The 23,880-nt window shown below is 37.3% G+C and overlaps 1 protein-coding gene across 2 annotated transcripts; it reads left to right on the top strand.

The window, feature by feature from the left end:
* The first annotated feature begins 1,943 nt into the window (after positions 1-1,943).
* Positions 1,944-22,847, top strand: IMPA1 (inositol monophosphatase 1). Of its 2 annotated transcripts, none has more exons than XM_019926295.3 (9): positions 1,944-2,029; positions 4,984-5,101; positions 5,481-5,614; positions 7,420-7,524; positions 8,720-8,765; positions 10,992-11,100; positions 12,918-13,026; positions 20,100-20,251; positions 21,127-22,847. In XM_019926295.3, the coding sequence occupies exons 2-9, from the start codon at positions 5,039-5,041 to the stop codon at positions 21,240-21,242; spliced, it is 834 nt and encodes a 277-aa protein (XP_019781854.1). In that variant the 5' UTR covers positions 1,944-2,029; positions 4,984-5,038; the 3' UTR covers positions 21,243-22,847. The 2 variants fall into 2 exon arrangements, with proteins under 2 accessions (XP_019781854.1, XP_004315673.1); XM_004315625.4 differs by having other exon boundaries at positions 1,962-2,029; positions 5,039-5,101.
* The last annotated feature ends 1,033 nt before the right edge of the window (positions 22,848-23,880 follow it).

Here is a 23,880-nt window from a genome sequence, read left to right as displayed (position 1 = left end):
GGTTTTAATTTGAAGGAATGAGATATTCTATCTACTCTTCGATTACACCGATTTTAGCAGCTTTGTTTATTTAAACGAGACTTAAAGAGGACTCAAATGACATTTCTGCAAATGCCTGGAAAATTTTATTTGGTTAAAAACCAACACTTGTCACCACAGAGTTGGCAAGATTTTTATTTTAAGATGATTGACAATGAAGAACCAAAAAACTAATTTCTAAAGTTTTTTGTTAAATTTTTTTTAATCAAGAAGACAAAAGCATCATTTGCTAGACAAATTGAGGTGTTCAAATCAGATACTTAGAAGGAGACAAAGTTCTGGCTTTTTGTGAGGTTTGGTCCCAGACTTCATGTCATTCATTTTTGAGAACTCTCATTTGCAACACATTGGTGACAATATCCTGTCTTTTTTTTTTTTTTTTTTTTTTTTGCGGTACGCGGGCCTCTCACTGTTGCGGCCTCTCCAGTTGCGGAGCACAGGCTTCGGACGCGCAGGCTCAGCGGCCATGGCTCACCGGGCCCAGCCGCTCCGCGGCATGTGGGATCTTCCCGGACCGGGGCACGAACCCGCGTCCCCTGCATCGGCAGGCGGACTCTCAACCACTGCACCACCAGGGAAACCCGAAGCGGAACTCTTTTAAGGACCATAGACTAGTCCTTGTATTTCATGTGATGCAAGCTTATCATACTATGTATTCCCTGAATATGGACTTTGGAGTCAGTGTGTTCTACTCTTTGCTCTTGCTGTGTGACTTGAGGATAAATAACTTCCCCTGAGCCTCAGTTTCCTCGTCCATATGATGAAGCTGATCATATCTTCTCATGGAACTGTTGCAACCTTTAAGTAAAATAATGCATATGAAAACAAAAGTGCCTGAAGCATGGTAAGTCCTCACTACATGGTTACCAAATGAATTATTGAGAATAGGGGCAGTTGGTTCTGGCCAATAAATGTCTGTCTGTCTACCTATCATAGGTTTACTATAGTGTATATTGTTGAGGAGGAAGAAAACTTTCCTCTAGGAAACCTTCTAAGTTCTTCTGGCTGGTCTAAGAATTAAATTGACATGAGATAGATTTAACAGGAGAAAATCAAATTTAATTTTATACATATAAGAATCCCCCACACATAAAGGGGCCAGAGACCCCACGTGCATGAGAGGGTCAGAGGCAGAAAAGTAAAATGAGGACTACATGCCATCCTGAGCTAAGGAAATGAGATGGGGGCCTGGGGCTTCCAAGGACAGGAGGATGATAAGAAGAAAAGCAGATGTTTGGTAATTAGATATTTGCCCTACCATATAGATGGGCCCCTTTAGATAAAGCATATCTCCAATAATAACTCTTTTCTGAGAAAAATTTCCAGTTTAAATTCTTCTAGGTAGTTAAGGGAGGGAGAGTATTTTCTCTTGCACTCACCAGGTCTCAGTTGCCTTTAGCTCAAAATAATCCTCATTCAAAAATGGAACATTTGGGGGACGCTCCGTTATGAACCCCTACAATATGTATATAGTGTAGGTTTACCCAGCATAGTTTTAACAAATAAAAGTTGCAAAGCTAGAGTCGTATCTCCAGTTTGTGTTTTGCCAAAAGGGTAGTATGGAATAAAAGACTGGGACAAAGAAAGGGAAACAGGAAAATTGGAAGGAATGGAAGACATAAAGGATGGGCAAAATAGAGGAAAGGAATTTTTTTTAAATTACAGAAGAATGTACAGGCAGGAGAAAGAAAGTCAGAAGAACCACAGACGAAAAAGAAGAGGTCAGATCTGGAAGGACCAGGCAGAGGGGGACGGGTCGGGAAGCGATCAACAGCGCAGCTTGGGTCTGGGGGTGGGGCAGGGAGTTGGGGGTTGGAGGGCTATGCTCCGTTGTGGGGTGGGGCCAGAAGAACCCGAACCCCGTGGGCGGGGCTGCAGGGGCGGGACTTCCTGTCGGAGGCGTTACCAGCCTGACCCTCCTCTCTCTCCGGAAGAGGCCAGTGTTGGATGCGGCTGGTATCCTAGCGAGCCTCAAGCTCTTCACCCCGAGGTGAGACCTTCCTTCCTGCGATCCCGCACCAGCCCTTGGGCGGGGTCGTCGGGCGCTGCGGGCGCGGGCGGCTCTCCGGAGTGGTTTGGAGTGGGTGGGCTCGGTCAGCGGTGCGGGGTGGCGCCCAGCGACAGAGGCCGCAGTTGGGGCGCCTTCACCCCTGCTGTTTTGTCTTGAGCCGCGGCCGAGTGACACCAGGAACGGTCCCTGCGTGTGTAGCGGTTTCGCCCCCGGGATCTCGCTGAACCTTTGCGGCAGCTTGTGTAGAATAATTCCCTCTTTTTCACTTTATCGATTCCAAAGAAGCTCAGAGAGACCTGGCATACGTCCAGGGGCGTGTAGTCCCGGTGTAAGCCCCTGATCCCGTGCTGTCCGCAGTCCCGCTGCTGGGGACAGGTGGCAGGAAGGTGGCATGGCTCCCACCGCAGGGAAGGTGGGAACCAGGTCAGAAAAAGTTGAAAATGTTTCATGTGTTTGTCTTTGAGAAAGTGAAGGTGAACAAAATGTGTTCCCTTTTGAGATATACTCAAAACTGGTTGGAAAGATAAGGCATGCACGCAAATGACCGAAATGTAAGGAAAACATTCCTGAGTGCCCTAAGAGTGGTGTACAAAGTTTTATGGGGTCTTCCAGGCTTGGGTGTCCTCTGAGCTTCTCACAGCATGTTCCCTCCTAACGAATGTCATTCGGACTCAGGACTCAGTTGTTGCCTACTCAGGTGACTTGCATATTTAAATCTGCAGGTCATACCTCTCCTCTGAGGTCAGGATGCATACAGTCCGCTGCCTAATTGACATCTTCGTTTGGTTTCACAAAGGTTCCTCATCCTCTACTCATTAAACTTTTGTTCTCCCGACCTCCTACCCAGATCCCAAATTTGACTCTTCTATTGCTCCGTGTTTCAGTAAATGTCACCATTATCCATTCAGTTGCCAAAGTGAGATATCTGGGCATCATTAAACGCTTCCTCTCCCTCATACTCCATATCCAATCTATTGCTAAGTGCCCTCAGCTTTACCTCCCAAAGCAAATATCCCCACTGTCTACTCTTCTCTCCATCCTCTAATCCATTCTGTTTAGCAGCCACAATGTAGTGATTCCTCATGGCTCTCAAATCAAAATCTTACCTCTAAGGCCTCGCTGGGGATGAGCCCTACTATCCCCCGGCCTCACCCCTCCCCCATTTCTCTTGATCTGTGAGCTGTCACACTTAGGCCTTTCAGTTGCTCTTCACGTACCAGGAGTCCTGCAGTTGAGTTAGTTAATACCTATTCTCTTGTCCGTCAAATCTTGGTTGAACCATGTTCTTAGGGAAACCGTATCTGGTACCTAAGACCAGGTCAGAGTTCCCCTGTTACATGCTTCTCATTGCACTTCTGCGTAGCCTTTATTGCATTTGTGATGTTGCATGTGGTCTGTGATTTTTTTTTTTTGATTAATACCTGACTACCCACTAGAGAGTAAGTGTGAACTCTGCCTGTTTTTCTTCACTGTGATGCATTGCACAGCATATAATAGATATTCAGCACATAGCTCTTGAATGGTTAAACAGATTATGACTTCTGGGTGGAGAATCCCTAGAAGAAAGGGTAGCTTTTGAAGTGAGCCTGGAAAAATTGGTAGGAGATATCAGTGCTGTTAGTACAGGGAGATATGAATGGCTTAAGCAAAGTTTCTGGCTAGAAAGCAGATTCATAGTGAGAACATCTAGTTCTGTTTAAGCCTAGAAGAAAGAAATGGGAGTAAGTAAGAATGAAAAAAAAAGTTTGGAAACAATTCTTGAAGTGCTCTAAGCAGTTACTCCTATAACTCAAAAAGTGGCTTCCTTTTAAAATTATTTAAACGCTTATATCAAGAAGAAGAAGCAACTAGCAGAAACAGCTCAAAGTATCTGTCCTTTGTCCTCCCTTCCCTTCCCCTCCCTCTCTTCCCCTCCCCATTCCTATACTGTGAGCACCATGATTGGGATTTCCAACCAGTCTTCAAGGTGAAACTCTGTGTAAGTTATTCTCAAATATAAAGATGACAAAATTAGGGTTGTTTTATAAATGATCCACATTTTTCTGAGTCTGACAGCTTGAAAAGCTTCACTGTCCTGGGTACAGGTTTGAGAGTGTGGTCAAGCCAGTGGTGAGTTAGTTTAGTCTTCTCTTCAGAAGTCAGTGGAAAGCTGGACAGTTCAGAAGACAAAAATGTGTTGTTTTTTTCCCTCTCTGAAACTTGGGGAAATTCCTTTTTTACTTTATTGTTATTTTTTTAGTCCTGGAATTTTCTTTCCTCAGAATGTTATGATAGAAAGAGCAGTGGACTTTAAATTCAGAATTGAGTTCGAATTCTGACTGGGTCATCTGTCTAATAAAGCAAATTATTTATAATCACTGAGCTTTAAGTTCTTCATCTTTACAACCTCATTAAAAATAAATTTGCATGTATGAAGTACTGAACTACCTGACATTCAATTAGTACATGTGCCTTCTACCCCTTCCCTTCAAAGCTTCTTTAATTTCTATCTGTGGCTAGTGGAATGCACGGATGCCAAAACTGCAGATACTGAAAACTGTCTGTGTTCCCTGTGTTCTTTCTCTAATTTTCACTTTATTCTTAACCCAAACATGCACCTGTCTTTTAAGATATTTCTTGTGTCCTTTCTTCTCCATTCCCTAGACCAATGCTGTTTTTTAAAATGTATGGTATGGGCACTTTGGGAGACACTTTTATAGAATAAAATTTTATAGAATAAAATGAATAAAATAAAATTTTATAGAATAAAATTTTTTGTTATGAAAATGTTTCTACAATAGAAGTGAAGTAATTTAGATAAAAAGTGTTTCTTAATGGACCTGTGAGTGAATACTGAAAAAAACTGAACTCTAGAATCAGGTAGAGGGTGAATCCTGAATAAAAGTATTTTGCAAATTGAGCTGTTTTTGTGACCTAACTATTCTATGATTAAGATTTTTAGAGATTTGTAACTGCTGTATCTTTGTACGTGTTAAATCTGTTCCGAAGATGGCTGATCCTTGGCAGGAATGCATGGATTATGCAGTAACCCTAGCAAGACAGGCTGGAGAGGTATGGACTGAAATCTTTTCAGCCATGATGTGTTGGATGTGGACAGCGTGTGGTTGCCTTGTTAAACAAAACATATACTTTGATTAATCTGTATTTGTTTTCATTTTATTGAACTTTAGTGGAGTGATAGTTTAATTTTATGTCACTAAACTTTTTGTGATGACAGTTGTGAATCTAAAATAGGATGTAAGATTCTATGATTTTATACCTAGAAGATCATAACCCCTAAGGATTTATTTTATTTACACTGTGGTAAGAAATATTTAAGAATATCATTTAAGACAGATTGAATGTTTCAAACCATTTCTGTATTTCATCTTTTAGTTTGATTTAAAATGACTTATGCTTTTCCTATTTGCTTACCAAAAAATCTTTTTAGATGGCTCGTGAAGCCCTAAAAAACGAAATGAATATTATGATCAAAAGTTCTCCAGTTGATTTGGTAACTGCTACTGACCAAAAAGTTGAAAAAATGCTTATCTCTTCCATAAAGGAAAAGTATCCATCTCACAGGTATTTCTTATTTCAATTTCTTGTGATAAAAATGAAATCTAGGTTGGAGTCAATAGTACTAGACAGAAGTTTTGATTTTAGACTCAGTAATTGACTATACTTAATTTAAGCTGAACGGGAATTTATTTGGAGGGTGTTGGGCAGCTCAGGAGCCCTGAGAGCAGGGCTCAGGTGGGAACCAGGGAGGAAGGCAGAGCTGGTTAGGATTGGGTTAGGGTTAGGGTTAGGGTTAGGGTTAGGAGCCATTGCTTCAGATGCTGCTGGTAGCCTCACTCCTGACCCTGCTCACTTTGGATATCTTTACCCCATTAGCTCAAGATTACAAATCCTGGGCAAGAACATCTGCTAGCTGAACTGAGATTATTTGCCTAAGCTCACACTTCCAGGGAGCAGTGAACAGGGGCTATTTGGATTCCTTTATAGTAAGAGGAGTGTTTGGATGCTGGGAAGTTGACGTGACAAGTGGCTGGCATAGACAAGATTTAAAAGTTCAGTTTTATTCTCTATATTGCAAACTTTTTTAGGTGCTACAGTCATGGTAGCTTTAAGGAGTTTGAGAGAAAATACTAAAATCAGGGCTTTCCTTATAGGCACAGAAATATAACCAAAATATTGTCATCATTTTAAGGGTTTAACATTGTCATTCTCTACTTCTTCGTGATCATGCCATTGGCCATTCCTGGTATTTTAGTCACTGAGGAGAAAAAAAATGTTTAAAGCTAAATATATGTCTTCTCAATGAAAGGGTTTATAGCCAAGAGAAAAAGAGATACAAGAAAATTATGATAATGATTATTAGGACTGTTCAGTATTGAATAAAGGACATAAATAAAAAAGAAAGTAGCAACGGAAAGAAGAAATCCAGTGAACTCAGACACCATTTACAGAATTCACCTGAGATTTACTGTGTAGCGTGTTTTAGGAAAGCATGTAGACACAGTAATTTTGGTGGGTGATTTGCTTTCTCTTTGACTTATTTAATGTTCTGTATATTATCTATTGCTGTATAGCAAGTTACCCTAAAAACTTAGCAGCTCTAGACAGCAAACATTTATTATCTTAGAGTTTTCTAGGGTCAGGAATGTGGTAGTAGCTGGCCTGTGTTGTTCTTGCCAGGGTCGCGTAACGTTATAGTCAAACTGTGGGTCACCTCAGGCTCAACTGGGGCTGAAGGGGCCATTCACTTATGTGATTGTTGGTGACTTCAGTTCCTCATGGGTTGTCTGCGGCAGCTCCGCTCAGTTCCTTACCATCTGGGCCTCTCCACAGAGCAGCTGATAACATGGTGGCCGGCTTCCCCCAGAGCAACAGAGGGAAGGGGAGGGAGGAAGAAATAGAGTGAATAAGATGGAAACCTCAGTGCCATTTTGTGAACGAGTCTTCCAAGTTGCACGTTGTCACTTCCACTTTGTTCTATTGGTTAGAAACGAGTCACTAAGTCCAAATTCACACTCAAGGCAAAGGGTGTTAGACTCTACCTCTTGAAGAGAGGAGTATGAGAGAATCTGTGGACTTATTTTTAAAACCTCCACATTTCCTTAGTAAGTTCTCATCTGCAACAAATTCCCTTTTCAGCATGTGTGCCTTCACTTATCCTGGCATTACATTTGAGAATTTCAGATTCTGTTATTTTTCACATGACTTTGTTCTGGGGGAAGTAAAACTTCATCAGTCTGCAGGAAAAACAATAGAAAAGTGTAGTGTACGGACTTTTGTTATGTTTTATAGTAGACCCTGGGTAGCTTAAGGTTTGAAAATTGTTGAAAGCAATGTAAAGATTCAGAGTTTGTCATTTTTGTTTTTAGTTTCATTGGTGAGGAATCTGTGGCAGCTGGAGAAAAAAGTATTTTAACTGACAGCCCTACGTGGATCATTGACCCTATTGATGGAACAACTAACTTTGTACATGGGTATGTTTTAAAAATTTTAATATTGTAATTACTGTTACTGTATTAACTGAATGGACTGTTGGATATTTTTTTTTGTTCACAAACATATATACTTTAGAGAACTGTGTAAATTGTAGAGCAGTTTGTAAGTGTATTATGCATAATTTTCATCAGCTATGGAAGAGGTGATGAAGTATTAATGTTGTAGACTTGTCTTGTGCAGGGAAGTGCCCTGTTTACTATTCTTTTTCTCACTGTTGAAACCACATAAAAATGTATGCAAGCAACATTGCTCCTTTGAGATCAATTAAGGAAATAACTAACTCAATACTGGAGTGTTGTCTATATAGAATGGGTTCAATCCAGGAGAAAAAAACTGTTAAAAAGAGCATGGGTTTTAGGATGTGTGAATTGTGACCTTGAGCAAGTTGCTTAATCTTTCTAGGCCTCAGTTTTTTTTTTTTCATTCTATAAAATGGGCACATTAATGGTACCTGCCTCATAGAATTGCTTGTTGATGGGACTCAATGAGTTGTACATTTATATAAGAACTTACTCTAGTGCCTGGCACAAAGTAAGTATATAACTCAGGATATTTAGAAGAAAGCCTGATAGAATTGCCAGTGAGAGTTCAAATGAGTAGCCTAGTTTGGTGGGATGACACATAGTTGTTATATTTGAAGTTACCATGTAGCTAGCTGTACATATCTTTACTAATAGAATTGTTAAAGCCATAAAGCTAAGATGTAGAATCGTTTTGTGATGGAATGTTAATGTGGAAAGATGGTCATAATATGTAACATAGAGAAGATTATAATATATAGTATGATCCCATTTTTGTTAAAATTAAAACTATATTAATGGAATTCTACATTTAAATTGTATGAAATGGCATACAGTGCCAAGTGGCCTTCCCACTTCTGACCCCAGCTTCTCAGGACCCATCTCTGGAGGTGACCATTGTTATCAGCTTCTTGTGAATCCTTTCAGAGATGTCTCATGCCTGTAGAAGCATCCTGTATGTATGCATCTGTATATTCTACCCTCCCCATCCCCTACGATTTACACGAAGGGTTGCATACTGTACACACAGTTCTGGGGGAGGAGGGATAGGACTGTTCACATGAAAAAAATTGTAAGCAGTTTTATTATGAAAACACGTTTGTTGAAAATAAGTTCTATTTTGATAAATTTATGTGTGTGTTTTTTTTTAAAGATTTCCTTTTGTAGCTGTTTCAATTGGCTTTGTTGTTAATAAAAAGGTATGTTGTTTAAATTTATGGTTGGTAAAATGCCTTGCTCTCATTTTCTGAGAAAAGAGTAAATGTGTCTCCATAATAAATTTAGGTTTGTCTCTATTCAATTTATGTAGCTGCATTATTTTGAAATAAACTCCAGAACTGTTAAACTTGTCATGATACTTTTTCCAGTGAAGAAAATGTAATGTTTTCTGAGAAGATTTTATCAGGAAAAAATGCACACAAATAACTGAAATATGATTCAGTATTTAATCACCATTATATATATGATAGAGTCAGATAAGATAGGCGTTGATGTAGGGTCTGAAATGCTTAATGGAAGAGGTGTGCTTTGAGCTAGGAATGCTTTAGTAGGCATTGTGAAGGGAAACATCAGGAAGTGAAAGGGGCCAAGCATGGTTAGAAAAGGCAGACTATGTTCAGGAAGCTGAACACTTGCTGTATCTAAAGCCCAGTAGAGTACAATCTCTACCTGTTGCATTTCCGTGCTGTTTGGGTATTTGATTGATCAAAACACGAATGATGTTTACTAACATCTTATAACTGTCTTCAAGGGGCTTGCGATATATTTGATCAGCATGTACACAAGAGAGTTAAGAAATCTCTGAAAATAAAAACACAGATTAGTGCAAATGAAATCTTAGGCACAGGATTGTGTTAATCACTGAGAACATTCAAAGGGAGATAGGTGAGCATTTCTCATTTAATCAGCCCTGGGCTGTTGAACTCCCAGTTCAGTGCAAAAGTTACACGTGTGAACAGATAAAGGTAATATGTGGTGGAACTGTGAAAAAAAAAAAATACTATGAGAACATGAAGAGGGTGTAACCAATTCTGCCAGGAGTTGTTTGGGGAAATCTTCATACTAAATGTAATGGGTCTTAGAATTTGGTCATGTGAGTTGGGTCATAGCAAATTAGGGGTTTGCCAGATAAAGAAGAAAAGGAAAGCATTTTAATCAGAAAGAACAGTTTGGAGAAGAGCATGATGTGTGTGGGGAACGGTGAGATGTTCATTGTGGGCAAACCTCTAGAAATGGCAGGAGCAGAACCAATGAGGTGAGTTAGTTGTGGTCTTGCCGTGAGGCACCGTGGCCTGTCCATGTCAGAACATTTAGATTTTGTTTTTAGGTGGTAGGAAACCAGTAGAGGTTTTTAAGTGCAGAGTGACAGATATTTCCAGCAATGTAGAGGTCACACCAGAGGGGCAGGTGATTCTGAACTCAGATGGAGGTGGGGAGAATGGCTGAGGAAATGCCAAAAATCAGGAAGTGTTTTCAAGATAAAATTGGAAGGAAGTGACTAATGGGGAAGGAATGAGGCGTGAGTGATCAGGTAGTGAGTGAGTTTGACCTCCTCAATTGAGGTTTCTGCAAGCCTAGGTTCTGAAGCACAGCTACTGACCTGTTAAGATGGGGTTGGTGGGAGCCACAGTTAGAGAGGTAGTTGAATTTGTGGACTGGAAAGAACAAACCTGTAAGAATCGAGAGAGCTAAAAGGGAAATGGAAGAAGAGGAAGAATGAAAAACTCTGGGGAACACAACTTTTAGGGGTTAGGCAGAGAAGAAGGTCATAAGAAACTGTGACACCAAGACAGATCAGTGAGTGTAGTAGGAGGTCTAGGAGAATACTGCCAGGAACACGGAGTATGGGATTAACTGGTGATGGTCAGCAGTCTCCAAATCTTCAGAAGACGCATTTGGTCAGCAAGAGTGCATTGATATGCGTGATCAGGGAAGAAGCCAAATTGTAGTGTAGTAAGAGAATGGGAGATGCAAAGTCTAGACCACTCTTTGGCAGTGAAGAGAAAAGGAGAAGGTAATGTTTTGAAGATTTTGTGAGAGAGGAAGAAATTTGGCGAGAAGTCCCGGAATGAAAGTCCAAGAGAGGAGGGATCAGTTGATGGAGCAGTTTTTCAGAGAAGTTTAACAGGAAGAAGAATTCACCCTAGAAAACAGGAGCAACCTGTCTTCATCTGAGGCAGGAAGGAGAGAGGTCAAGGTGGGTGCCCTTAAATTTAGAAATGGATGAGACAGGAGTCAAGTGTTTAGGTCTGATGACTTCTTTCCTCTAACTAAGCTGGGAATTAGCATTTTAAATATCCCATGGTTTAGCCATTTGAAAACATTATTGGTATACCAGATTTTCTTGTTACTTTCTTAGAAAAAGTATGGATGACATGAGAAAGAATACTCAGGTTTGGTAAAGGAAACTTGTTTTCCTTCTGCAGATGGAATTTGGAATTGTATACAGTTGCATGGAGGATAAGATGTATACTGGCCGGAAAGGAAAAGGTGCCTTTTGTAATGGTCAAAAACTACAGGTTTCACGCCAAGAAGGTTGGTTTATCTTCTAATTTTTGGTGTGATTGATATTATGTATTCGTATGCTACTGTTTTTGAATGTTAACCTGTAGAGCTCTCCAAGTGTTAACTGATTCATAAATTGTGTCTGTTTTCTCTGTACTTTTTAATTGTGACCACAATTTTGGATGTAGTAGTGGAAGCAGGGGAAGCAAGTGCGATGGAGCAGAAGACACTTGAGGCTTGCGTTTTGTCAGGGGCTGGGGAGGAAGATGAGTAAGAATGACTCTCTGCCCTCATGGCCTTCATGTTTTATTGCTTCAGCCACTGCATCTCAAATTCTTTGTAGAATTCCTTTGTTCTGATGCCATTGGGCCCAGTTATTAGTAAATTGAGGGGGAAAAGGCACTTCAAGTTGGGAATCATTAAAAATGAGGCATAAAACTATTATATATAGGATGCATAAACAACAAAGTTCTACTGTATAGCACAGGGAACTATATTCAGTATCCTGTGATAAGCCATAATGGAAAAAAATATGAAAAAGAATACATATATATGTATAACTGAATCACTTTGCTGTATAGCAGAAACTAACCCAACATTCAGTTATACATATATATATTCTTTTTCATATTCTTTTCCATTATGCTTTATCACAAGATATTGAATATAGTTCCCTGTGCTGTACAGTAAGCCTTGTTGTTTATGCATTCTGTATATAATAGTTTGCATCTGCTAGTCCCAAACTCCCAATCCTTCCATCCCCCTTGGCAACCACAAGTCTGTTCTCTATATCTGAGTCTGTTTCTGTTTTGTAGATATGTTCATTTGCATGATATTTTAGATTCCACATATAAGTGATATCATGTGGTATCTTTCTCTTTCTGATTTACTTCGTTTAGTATCATAATCTCTAGGTCCATCCATGTAGCTGCAAATGGCATTATTTCATTCTTTTTTATGGCTGAGTAATATTCCATTGTATGTATATACCACATCTTCTTTATCCATTAATCTGTTGATGGACATTTAGGTTGTTTCTGCATCTTAGCTATTGTAAATAGTGCTGCCATGAACATAGGGATGCATGTATCTTTTCAAATTATAGTTTTATCTGGATATATGCCCAGAAGTGGGATTGCTGGATCATACAGCAACTCCATTTTTAGTTTTTTGAGGAACCTCCATACTGTTTTCCATAATGGCTGCACCACTTTACATTCCTGCCAACAGTGCTACCATTTAATTTTAATTTTTGTCTTTTTCAAATCTATATATAAATTATTTAATTTCTAGATTCCACTTTTTTTTTTTTTTTTTTTTTGCGGTACGCGGGTCTCTCACTGTTGTGGCCTCTCCCGTTGCGGAGCGCAGGCTCCAGACGCGCAGGCTCAGCGGCCATGGCTCATGGGCCTAGCCGCTCCGTGGCATGTGGAATCTTCCCGGACCGGGGCACGAGCCCGTGTCCCCTGCATTGGCAGGCGGACTCTCAACCACTGCGCCACCAGGGAAGCCCCCTAGATTCCACTTTAAAAAAAAATATGTAAGGCGTTTGCTCGTTTCCCACTAAATGTGTCATGCATGCAGGCAGATTGGTTATATTCTGTACTTTTGGGGGGGTGGTGTAAGGAGCTAGACTCTTTTTGATGATTATAAAAATGATGATAAAATAACTAAAAGATAATAAATTGATAAGTATTTTAATATTTAAAGCCTTAGAAAGAAACAGATATGATACAACTAGAAAGAGGAATAAAAATGTCCAATTTGTTCTGAGTTACAAGTGTCAAATTTTTTATCAGAATTCTTATTAATAAACTCTAATGATTATTTAAAACATTTTCTTTTAGATGTTACCAAATCACTCTTGGTGACAGAGTTGGGCTCTTCCAGAACACCAGAGACTGTGAGAATTATTCTTTCTAATATGGAAAGGCTTCTTTGCCTTCCCATCCATGGGTAAGCTCTTTTCACTTTTTCCCAAAATTTGAACATGCTATGTTAACATTATAGATAATTTGACATTCTAAGGAATGAATTTTTCTTTAGAAATGAAATTTTTAATTAATAGACATGGGATCAGTACCGTAATTCTAATTTTATAATGTAATTTTTAAAACTTTTATTTGAAAATAATTTCAAATTTAACAAAATTTTCGGAAATAAAAAACTACAAGAAACAGGAGTATACACTTTATCCAGATTCACCTATTGTTAACATTGTACCCCGTTTGCTTTATCATTTTATCATTCCTTCTTTTCTCTGTGTCTGTCTGTCTCTCTCTCTCTCTCTCTGTGTATGTGTGTGTGTGTGTGTTTGTGTATACTCCTTTCTTTCCCTGAACTATTTCATGGTAAATTATTTAGATCATGGCTCTTTACCCCTAAATACTTCAGTTTGTTATTTCCTAAGAATAAGGATACTCTCTTCCATAACCACAGTACAATTATTGACTTCATGAATTTGCTCTTTATCTAGTCTACCATCCATACATATATAGCTTTGTCAGTTGATCTAATAATGTCTTTTATAGCATTTTTCTTCCTCCAGTGCAAGATTCAGTCTAGTGTCAGTATTATGTTTAGTTGCCATGTCTCTTTAGCCACCTTTAATCCAGAACATTTCCACAGCCTAAGTAATTACCCACTTCCTCTAAGTTTTCAAGTTATTTGCATGGAGGTATACAAGGTAGAATCTTATAGTTTATTTCTGGCCTCTCTGTATCAGTAGTTATTTCCCCCTTATCATTTCTTATTTTGTATATTTGTGCTTTCTTCTTTTTAAAAAGTCTTGATTAAGTTACTTGGTGGTTTGTCTATTTTATGTTTTTTCAAAGAACCAGGATTTTGCTTATTAATCTGGTCTACTGTTTTTCTCCTCTGCTTTATTATTTTCATCATTGTGCTTTCTTTTTGTTCATTTTGTTGTTTCCTTTATTTTTCCTTTTTAAGTAGAGAATTTATTTTTATGCTTTGATTTTTATTGATATAAGTATTTAGGCTATGAATTTTTATCTGATTACTGCTTTAAATGTATCCCATAGATTCTGATGTGTTTTCCTTTCAATTAATTTTCACAAAATTTGTTACTTCTGTTTGTATTTCCCTTTTCACCCAAGAGTTGTGTTCTTAAATTTCCACGAGGAAATGACTTTTTTTGCTTTTTTAATTTCATTTTTAATTTGTAGTTTTATTACATTGTAATAAATATATATTATGGAACTTTATGTTTTCCTTGTGCCCTGTATATGATCAATTTTTGTGGAACTTCCATATGCACTGAAACAAAAGTACATTCTGTATTGTACTTTGATGTTTGAACTTGAAATCTGCTTTGACATCAGAATTGTGCCTGGTAAATCTTTGTCCACTCTTATTTTTAGTCCTTTTGAATCACTGAGTTTTAAGTGCATCTCTTGAATACATCATAGAGTGGAGTTTTGCTTTATAATCAATTTGAAAATCTTTTTTCTTTCCATAAAAAAGGTAGGCTTGCTCATTTATTGATATGACCGTTTTGTTTGGTCTCAATTCTGTTGTATTATCTTACATTGTAATTACTTTGTATATTATGTTATAGTTACTGTATTTATTTGGTGTATCCCCTCTGCTTTTTTTCTTTTTAGAAATAGAAATTTGTGAAAGGTTCAATTTTATTCTTGTGGGTTTCTTTTATATTAAAACTCTTTATAATGCTCTTAATATTCTCTTTTCTTACTTGACCATTTACTCTCTGTAAAGGCTCCAGAACGTTTTGGCTTCCGCCTGTTACCTATATGACATTCACTGATTTTACTCTACTTTCCCCTTTTTCTCACCCTTTTCATCCAGTTTTTTAAGTTGCATTCTTTCTACTTTGTCAGACGTATTATTATTACATATTCTTTCACCCACGGTCCCATCCTGTGGTCTTAGTTTTTGACTTTATAAAATGCTCACAGTCCTTCCATGAAGTTTTCCTGGTGTCAAAAGTTCATAAATAACAGAATTAAAACCAGCGAATCACTGAAGTATAATTAGTAAAAGTTTATTGTGCACACACCAAAAAGACAGTTTGCAAACCAGGAACACCCTGACCAAAACATGAAATGAGGCTCAGGCATATATTGTTATAAAGCAGCTTATAAAGTGAGAAAGCAGTGACTATTTATTCTTCACAGTGATTGGCTATAATAGAATTTTTTTAAATGGTAGGGAATTGATTAGTGGTTACCTCATATCAGCCTTGAGAAACAACTTAAGTTTTGCTTGTCATTTCCAGAAGCATAAGCAAGAAATGACCCAGGTTGAGTTAGTTTTGCAAAATATGCTAAATTAAGCTTTGTTTGCATGACTAAACTGGTTTTGTCTGCTCAGGGAATTTTCAAGGCTGGTCTATTGTTTGTTTTTGATTTAACACCAATCACCTTTAGATTAGATGAAGCTCATCTCTTAGTAGATTCCTTGAGAAGGGCACATGTACACAGTATTCCATGAGGTCTGGCACATTCCAAACTGTTTTTCTATGGTCTTGAAACGTGAAAGACAGCTTGGCTGGATAGAACATCTTTAGTGAAAGAAAGTATAAAGTACATTTCTTTTTTTTCTTTTATTTTTAGAAATTTATTATTTTTTTATTTACTTACGTTTTGCTTCGTGGGTTTTCTCTAGTTGCGGTGAGTGGGGGCTACTCTTCATTGCGGTGTGTGAGCTTCTCACTGTGGTGGCTTCTCTTGTTGCAGAGCACAGGCTCTAGGTGCACGGGCTTCAGTAGTTGTGGCACGTGAGCTCTAGAGCGCAGGCTCAGTAGTTGTGGTGCACAGGCTTAGTTGCTCCAAGGCATGTGGATCTTCCCGGACCACGGATCGAACCCGTGTCCCCTGCGTTGGCAGACGGATGCTTAACCACTGCGCCACCAGGGAAGTCCTGAAGTACATTTCTTAAAAATGCTATTACAGGGCTTCCCTGGTGGCGCAGTGGTTAAGAATCTGCCTGCCATTGCAGGGGACACGGGTTTGAGCCCTGATCCAGGAAGATCCCACATGCCGTGGAGCAACTAAGCCCGTATGCCACAACTACTGAAGCCCGCGTGCCTGGAGCCCCTGCTCCGCAACAAGAGAAGCCACCGCAATGAGAAGCCTGCGCACCGCAATGAAGAGTAGCCCCGCTCGCTGCAACTAGAGGAAGCCCGTGCGTGGCAATGAAGACCCAACACAGCCAAAACTAAAATAAGTAAATAAATAAAAAAACCCAAATTTAAAAAAAAATGCTATTATACTGTTGCCTTGCTTTGTATGTTATGAGAAATCTGATGCCAATTTAATCTTCTTGGCTTTTAAATTATTTCATTTTTTACTTGGAGGCTCTGAGAGAATTTTTTTTCTTTTAATCTTCCATGGCTGACACTTTTATAATGGTATATCTTGGAATTGCTCATTCTGGGATGTTTTCTCCCTATAACAGGTAGATTCATATCTTTTTTTTTTTTTTTTTTATGGAAAGTTTTCTTGAGTTTTAGTTTTAAGTATTAGTTCACTTCTGCTGTTTTCATTTTCTTCTTCAGAGACACCAGCAGGAACATTAAATCTTCTTTGTTTCTTCACTTGCAGCCACTTTCTCTCTGACCCATTTTACTTCTTTCTTTTATCGCTTTTCCTCACTGCCCTTTATTAAGTTTTCATTTGCATCTGTTCTCTTTACGGGACCTTGCGATTTAGTCTTCTTTTCTGATAGAATTTTGTCTTTTTTGTCCCACTTCTTTTCTGAGTTCAGTCATCTCTTGTTTTATTTTTTCCTTGTTTTATTTTGTTTTGTTCATTTCTGTGCTTAATTTTTTGCAGAGACACTTGATGAGACAAAAAAACCCCAAACACTTTTATTAGCAATGTCTGATGTTTCACAGTAGATTTGTGTGGATGTGTCTGCTTTTTCTATCTCTGTTCACTTTGCGATCTGGGTTCCTGGTTTCAGAGCTCCTTATCCTGTCAGTTCTACCCTTCTGTATAGGTTCTGTTATGAATTTCTGCTAAGTGGTGGTGGGAGGTGAGGATTGGCATTTCTTGTTTCTCTTTCATTTCTCAGGATCTTTAATTTTTTCACTCTTAGCTCCTGCTTTTCCTTTACTTTGTCCCAAGAGATACCACCTCCTTTTATTTTAAATTGAAGTATAATTATATATTAATTATAAATGACATTTATGAGGCAAAGTAAATCATTATGGGTCAATTTCCTTTGTGTAATTTTTGGGGATTTGTTTAATGAAATGCACTGTATTTGTTTACTTTAATGATGTTTTCTGGTATCATGCTTTAGGGAATAATTTCTTCATAAGTATAGCTACTATTTTTTGAGGCTCTTTTATATGCTAGGCCCTCTGCTAGGTGCTTTACGTCTGTTGTTTCTAATCATTGCAGCCGTAGCCAAGGTAAGTTGGTATTTCCATTTTGATGACAAGAAAGCTAAAATTTGAAGAAGAAACTTTTTCAAAATTATAGTTTTTAAGCAACTGAGTAGGGGAGCAAACTCAAATCTTTGTGATTCTGAAGATAGTCTTTTTTACTCTATACCATCCTAGCTGTATAGGAGGATCAGACAAACATAGAATTCAGTACACATATGCAAAATCTAGACCACAGCCTCAATTATTTGGTAATTAATAATATTTAGTAATATTTGTCCATAAAAGAATATGCTTTCTGATCAAAAGACCTCTTGACTGAGAGCCATTGATACACATCAAAAGTAGACAGAAGCATACCCTATATGCTGTGCTGGAAGAACTGCCTATATAGCATTGTTCTTCCAGCCTAGGGTTCTATGTTTGAATAGAATACCAAGAGATAATTTGTGAGCGATCTTGGTATCTTCTTTCTATGACATGAGATGTGAACTATCACATACCCTTGAGAAGAGGAGGAAAATACACCATTATTTATAAACTAAAAAAAGCCACTAAAGTTAATTTGGGTTTATATATTTGGAAAGCAGTCAAACACCTATGGAAGTTTATTGAGGTTGCTAGTTCTTTCTTAAATTTGATATATAGTAAGAATATAGGCAGTAAAATATATTTGAAATCAAGGCATCATGTAATTCTGATCCTTTTTAAAAAAGAAAAATTGCTTTGGCATGAAGGATGTACTCAGGTGCAGTACTTTTTTTATTTTTAAGAAACTAAACAAATACCACATTAGTCATCAATTTCCCATTATTTCTTTTTTTTATTTTAATTTTATTAGGGTATAGTTAATTTACAGTGTTTTGTTAGTTCAGGTGTACAGCAAAGTGATTCAGTTATACATATACATATATTCATCCTCTTTTAGATTCTTTTTTCATATAGGTTATCCCAGAATATTGAGTAGAGTTTCCTGTGCTGTACAGTAGGTCCTTGTTGGTTATCTGTCTTACATATAGTAGTGTGTGTATGTTCATCCCAGTGTGTGTATGTTCATCCCAAGCTCCTGATTTATCCCTTCCCACTGTGTCTCCCCTTTGGTAACCATGGCTTGTTTTCTATATCTGTAAGTCTGTTTCTGTTTTGTAAGTAAGTTCATTTGTTTCATTTTTAAAAATTAGATTCCACATATCATATGATATCACTCATATGTGGAATCCCCTTATTTCTTTAAAAATAAATAGTGAAGGAACTCAGTGAACAGACCTGACTGCTTTATTTTCAGAGGTTTAAACAACTAAAAAAGAAGCTTGAGTAAAACCCATTTGAAAGTAGTAACTTACAGACATGATGACCTCTTTTTCTTAAACATTTCAGTGTGTATATTTTTGATAAAAGGGACATTCTTTAACATAACCACAATTACTAAAATCAGGAAATTAAGTTTGATACATTATCTAATATAGTGACTTACTTCATATTTTGAAAGAATTCTAATCCAAGATCCAATCCAGGATCATACACTGCATTTAGGTGCCATTTCTCATCAATTTCTTTTAACCTGGAACAGTTGCTTAGTCTATCTTTTATGACCTTGACATTTTTGAAAAACATAGGGTAATTATTTTATAGTATGCCTTTTGATTTGAATTTGTTGGGTTTCCTCATGATTAGATTTGGGTTATGCATTTGGGGCAGGAATGCTACAGAAGTACTGTTATTTCCTTCTCAGTGCATTATATCAGGAGGCACATGGTACCTTTTTGCCCCATTATTGAATATTAACTTTGATCACTTGGTAATGATCTTGCTATCTTTCCCATTGTAATTATTGTGTATCTCATAGGGAGATACTTTGATATGTAAATATCATTCATCCACTCATTTTAGCGTTTATTTTTTATTTATTTAATTAATTTATTTATTTATTTTGCGGTACGCGGGCCTCACACTGCTGTGGCCTCTACCGTTGCGGAGCACAGGCTCCGGACGCACAGGCTCAGCGGCCATGGCTCACGGGTCCAGCCGCTCCGCGGCATGTGGGATCTTCCCGGACCGGGGCACGAACCCTCGTCCCCCGCATCGGCAGGCAGACTCTCAACCACTGCGCCACCAGGGAAGCCCTAGCGTTTATTGATGATTCTTTCCTGAATCAGTTATTATTATAATGGCTAATAAAGTAATGTCTGTACTTACCTTAACTTGATATATTTCCAAGGAAAAGCTACTGTGAGAAGGCAAACCTGAAATAATCTTTCCAGGCAGGGCTAGATCTAAGCAGAGCCCACCAGTGCTGTTATCTCTTTGGTCACGCGTACTGATGCCCATGCAGTTGGGGATGACCGGGAGTACATTTTCACCCTTCTATAAACTACTTGTATTGTGGGGCTATTGTCCCTGGGTTTAGACCACGATGAATATACATGCATACCATGATAGTAGAATTATAGCATTTTCTTCAGTTTTTTTCCCCAAAATATCCTTGTTTTAAAGTTTATGTTACAAATGATTGCTTCATAAGGATTAGTTTTGTCATTTATATAGTGCATCATGACTGTTGCATCAGGCAACACTTAAAAGAAATTGAAGTTAAGGAGGAATGCCTTATTTGAAATAATTTCTTTTTCTATCTTATTTTTAAAATGTTATTTGTTAGGATCCGAGGTGTTGGAACAGCAGCTCTTAATATGTGCCTTGTGGCAGCTGGAGTTGCAGATGCATATTATGAAATGGGAATTCACTGCTGGGATGTAGCAGGTGCTGGTGTTATTGTGACTGAAGCGGGTGGAGTACTCTTGGATGTAACAGGTAAAATTATGGGACAGTAAAGCATTTTTCTTTCCATATCTGTTGGACCTTCCTCTATATATGGCTTTTTTCCTTTAATGTTTGTTACATGTTATACCTCAGCTCTTAAGGCAAAAAAAGCCAGTAATTTTCTACACAATCAAAATAACAAACATTGCGAGATAGAGGCAAGGATAAGAAGCTAATGGTAGCATGGGATTAATAATGATAAATGGCTTAGCCTCTTCAAGTATGAGTATCAGGAACTCTTGAGAGGCTATAGAAAAAGTCAAGAAGGTCACTGAATCTGAGAATTGTACCAAGAGTTCTCTGAATGGTGACCATGGTGGTGGTTGAACATGGACTTCCTCCACCATCACTTTCTGCCTAGAGGGGCTTGAGCCTAGAGGGGCTACGTATTTCCTCTGTGCTGGTGGTGAGATTTTTAAAAGAGTGAACCTGGGTTAAAATAATTCATCAGTGGCCTGGGAGAAAGGCAGCAAAGTATTAAGGAAATGGGAAGGAGAGTGGTGTGAAAATGCATTGGAGTCAGACTTTCTGTCCATAGATTCCCAAACATTAAAGAGGTAATAAGAGTAATAAAAAGAAGAAATAGAACACACAAAAGGTGAAATAGAGAAAAGATGACATTTTCCAGACTAGTGTGATTGAGATACCAGTTCCCTCCACAACTGGTATTTACTAAAAGAAGGTGCTTAGAAACTCATTTATGTATTATCAAAGCTTAAACATTATGGTTATGTGACAGCATAGATCTTTTTAAAGATAGTCGAAAGTATTAAAATGTTATGATTGACCATAGTACATATTGTTATGCAAGTTTTATAGGAATTACTTTTGTACAGGATATAACCATGTTCCATATTTGATTTTAGGTGGACCATTTGATTTGATGTCACGAAGAATAATTGCTTCAAACAATAAGACATTAGGAGAAAGGATAGCCAAAGAAATTCAGATAATACCTCTTCAAAGAGATGATGAAGATTAATTCTAACAGCTTCACACATTCAATCACAGTTGCATCTCTCAAGGTTTGCTGATGGTGTTACAAAATTCAGGACATCTGTTTCACTTGAATAATATGATTGGTTTAAATTGTCGTCGATGTCCAGATTAAAAATTGCAACTTGTTCTGTATTTTACTAAGAGTAGGTATGCAAGAATGGCTGAAATGTTTGTTGCATTGTTTTAAAAATTTTTGCGTGTTAAGAATGTACTTTGGGAAAAATATGCAGGCAGTTGATGAGACAGGTATCACATCAACTGAAATAGTCAATTAGCAATTTAGAGTTTCTAAGTATTTATGAGCCTCTGAAACCTTGACTTAACTATTTATGTGCATATGCATTCTTAATTAGAAAGTTAACTTTTTGGAAAATTTTTTTTCTTTAGTTCCAAAAGCCATACTTAACTAAATTTGTAAGAAGTATATAATGAGTACTTCCTAGACCAAGGTTTCTTTCTTTGCAGAGAACCGTGTTTTATTAATCAGTGTAGCACCAAACATGGTACCTGTTAAATAGTAGGCAATCCAAAAATAAGCATTGAAAGAATTAATATTTTAACGGTAGCAATTCCTAGTTGCTACATAAAGTAATGAGCTCATCGTTCTGTAATTTTACTTCAGAATGGAAGTAGAAATTATCTAGTTTGGAAGTAGAAATTATCTAGTCATCCTTTTTATATTTCACATTACCATTCCTTTTAACATTTCACATTACCATGCCATTTCAATTAACTGTACCTATACGTCCTGATATATTTCAGTTACTGTACCTCCTGATATCATTTGTTATTGTGGGCATTTCTGCAGTTTATATGTTTTTCAAAACACTGCATTGCAGTATTTGTTTGGATTTCTTTAAAGTCCATATATAAAAGAGAAGAAACAGTTTCAGAAAAGCACTTTCATCAGGTATCTGATGTAACTAGATACTGTATGACACTTTACTAAACTCAAAATTCATGTTTTCAAGATGGTCTGGCTGAGCACAGGAACCTGGCAGATATACTGCTTTGTTAATATTGAACTATTTCTTTCTTCCCAATCTCCTTATTTACCTTTGTTGATTCTATTCAGCCTTAAAATATTCCTTAATAGTCTTTGGCTTCTCAAACTCAAAAAGAAAATTGTTCTGGTTCATAGATACTTTTAAAAGAATAACTTATTGCTTAGCCTTGTCCTTTGACACATGAACAGTATTAAGTTTTGTTATAGGCTCATGTGAGCCTTATATTTGATGAAAAGAGAAGTGCTTCTATAAAGTTTTCAAGACAGTATTTTTTTTTTAATTGTCGTGCACATCTAATACATTAAATATCTATGAACCTAAGATTTGAGTATTATAATTACTGTATTTGTACTGTTGGTCAAATGCATCTCATACTGTAGTATTCTAAGACAGGTTGTTTTGCAATTAAATATATTGTGATTAAGAATATGATCATAAATAAAATTTTAACTAAAAAGTATATATATGTTATAGTCAGGGTTTATAGTCTTCCCAAGTGTACACACACACACACATATAAAATATACACACTTGAACACCCCTCCTTTTTAAAATAAAAAATGAGCTCATTCTATCATGTACTTATGTGTGAAGTGTTCTTTGGATTCAGTATGAATTACTAGCTATTCCTAGAAATGATTTACAATGTCTGGGTCAGTAGTTTGCCTGTGATATATATCATTTTGACTCAGTTGTCCTTCATTTCAAGATCTAATCTAGAGCCTAAGATACAATGTTTAAAGAAAGAAAAAATAATCATTTCAAATTGTTTCTATTTGCTTCAAGTTCATAACCCCCTATCTTTACCCTTCCTCATTTGGAAAAATTAATTCTTTTGTTATCCAATTAATATATACACATAGTTGAAAATTTCAAATAATATACAGAGCTCAGAAGGAAAAGCAACATTTTCCTATCCCATTCCACCTCACCCCTAAGTTGATCTCCCCAAACTCTTTAAGTAGTTTCTTTTGGTATTTACCTCCATCTTAAAAAAAAAAAGATAAACATATTCTGTTACATCTTTATTTATTGACTTTATTAATTATCTATTAACTTGCTATTATGGAAGATGAGGATTTTGTACTCTTAACTCCATGAATTACTTTTAGCTCCTCCTTTCTATTCTTCTAGTATAGTGATATCTATTATTTGTTGTTGTTGTTAAATTTATATTCAGTGTTTAACTTAGGACTTTTATTCACTGCTAACTTGTAGTGTGTTATGATGACATTTTCTTTCCTGTGCAACTTTTTGTTCTTTCTGAAGTTGACAGATTTTCCACAGGACTGTAAGTGTTTTTTGTTTTCCATTGTTCAACCATAATCAGGTATTCTCTTCTATTAGTACTATTTTCTTTTCCTCTTGAAGATAGATCTTTTGGGACCCTTTTCCTTTTCTTCTAGACTGATTGGTTCCTGGCTAGATATGCTGCATGGCCGTCCTTCTGTGGCTTCCCTTTGCTTCTAGAAGATAGCAGAGGAGAATATCTTCCTGACCTTTGTAGACAAAGAACTGGTAAATACGACACAAAAAGCATTATGCATAAAGGAAATAATTGATTAATTGGGCTACATTAATATTAGGAACTTCTTCCATCAAAACACACCAGAC

This window comes from Tursiops truncatus, chromosome 17, assembly GCF_011762595.2.
Source record: "Tursiops truncatus isolate mTurTru1 chromosome 17, mTurTru1.mat.Y, whole genome shotgun sequence".
Classification (NCBI taxonomy): Eukaryota; Metazoa; Chordata; class Mammalia; order Artiodactyla; family Delphinidae; genus Tursiops; species Tursiops truncatus.
Note: the sequence above shows the minus strand (reverse complement) of the source record. Positions and strands in the feature narration are given on the sequence as shown.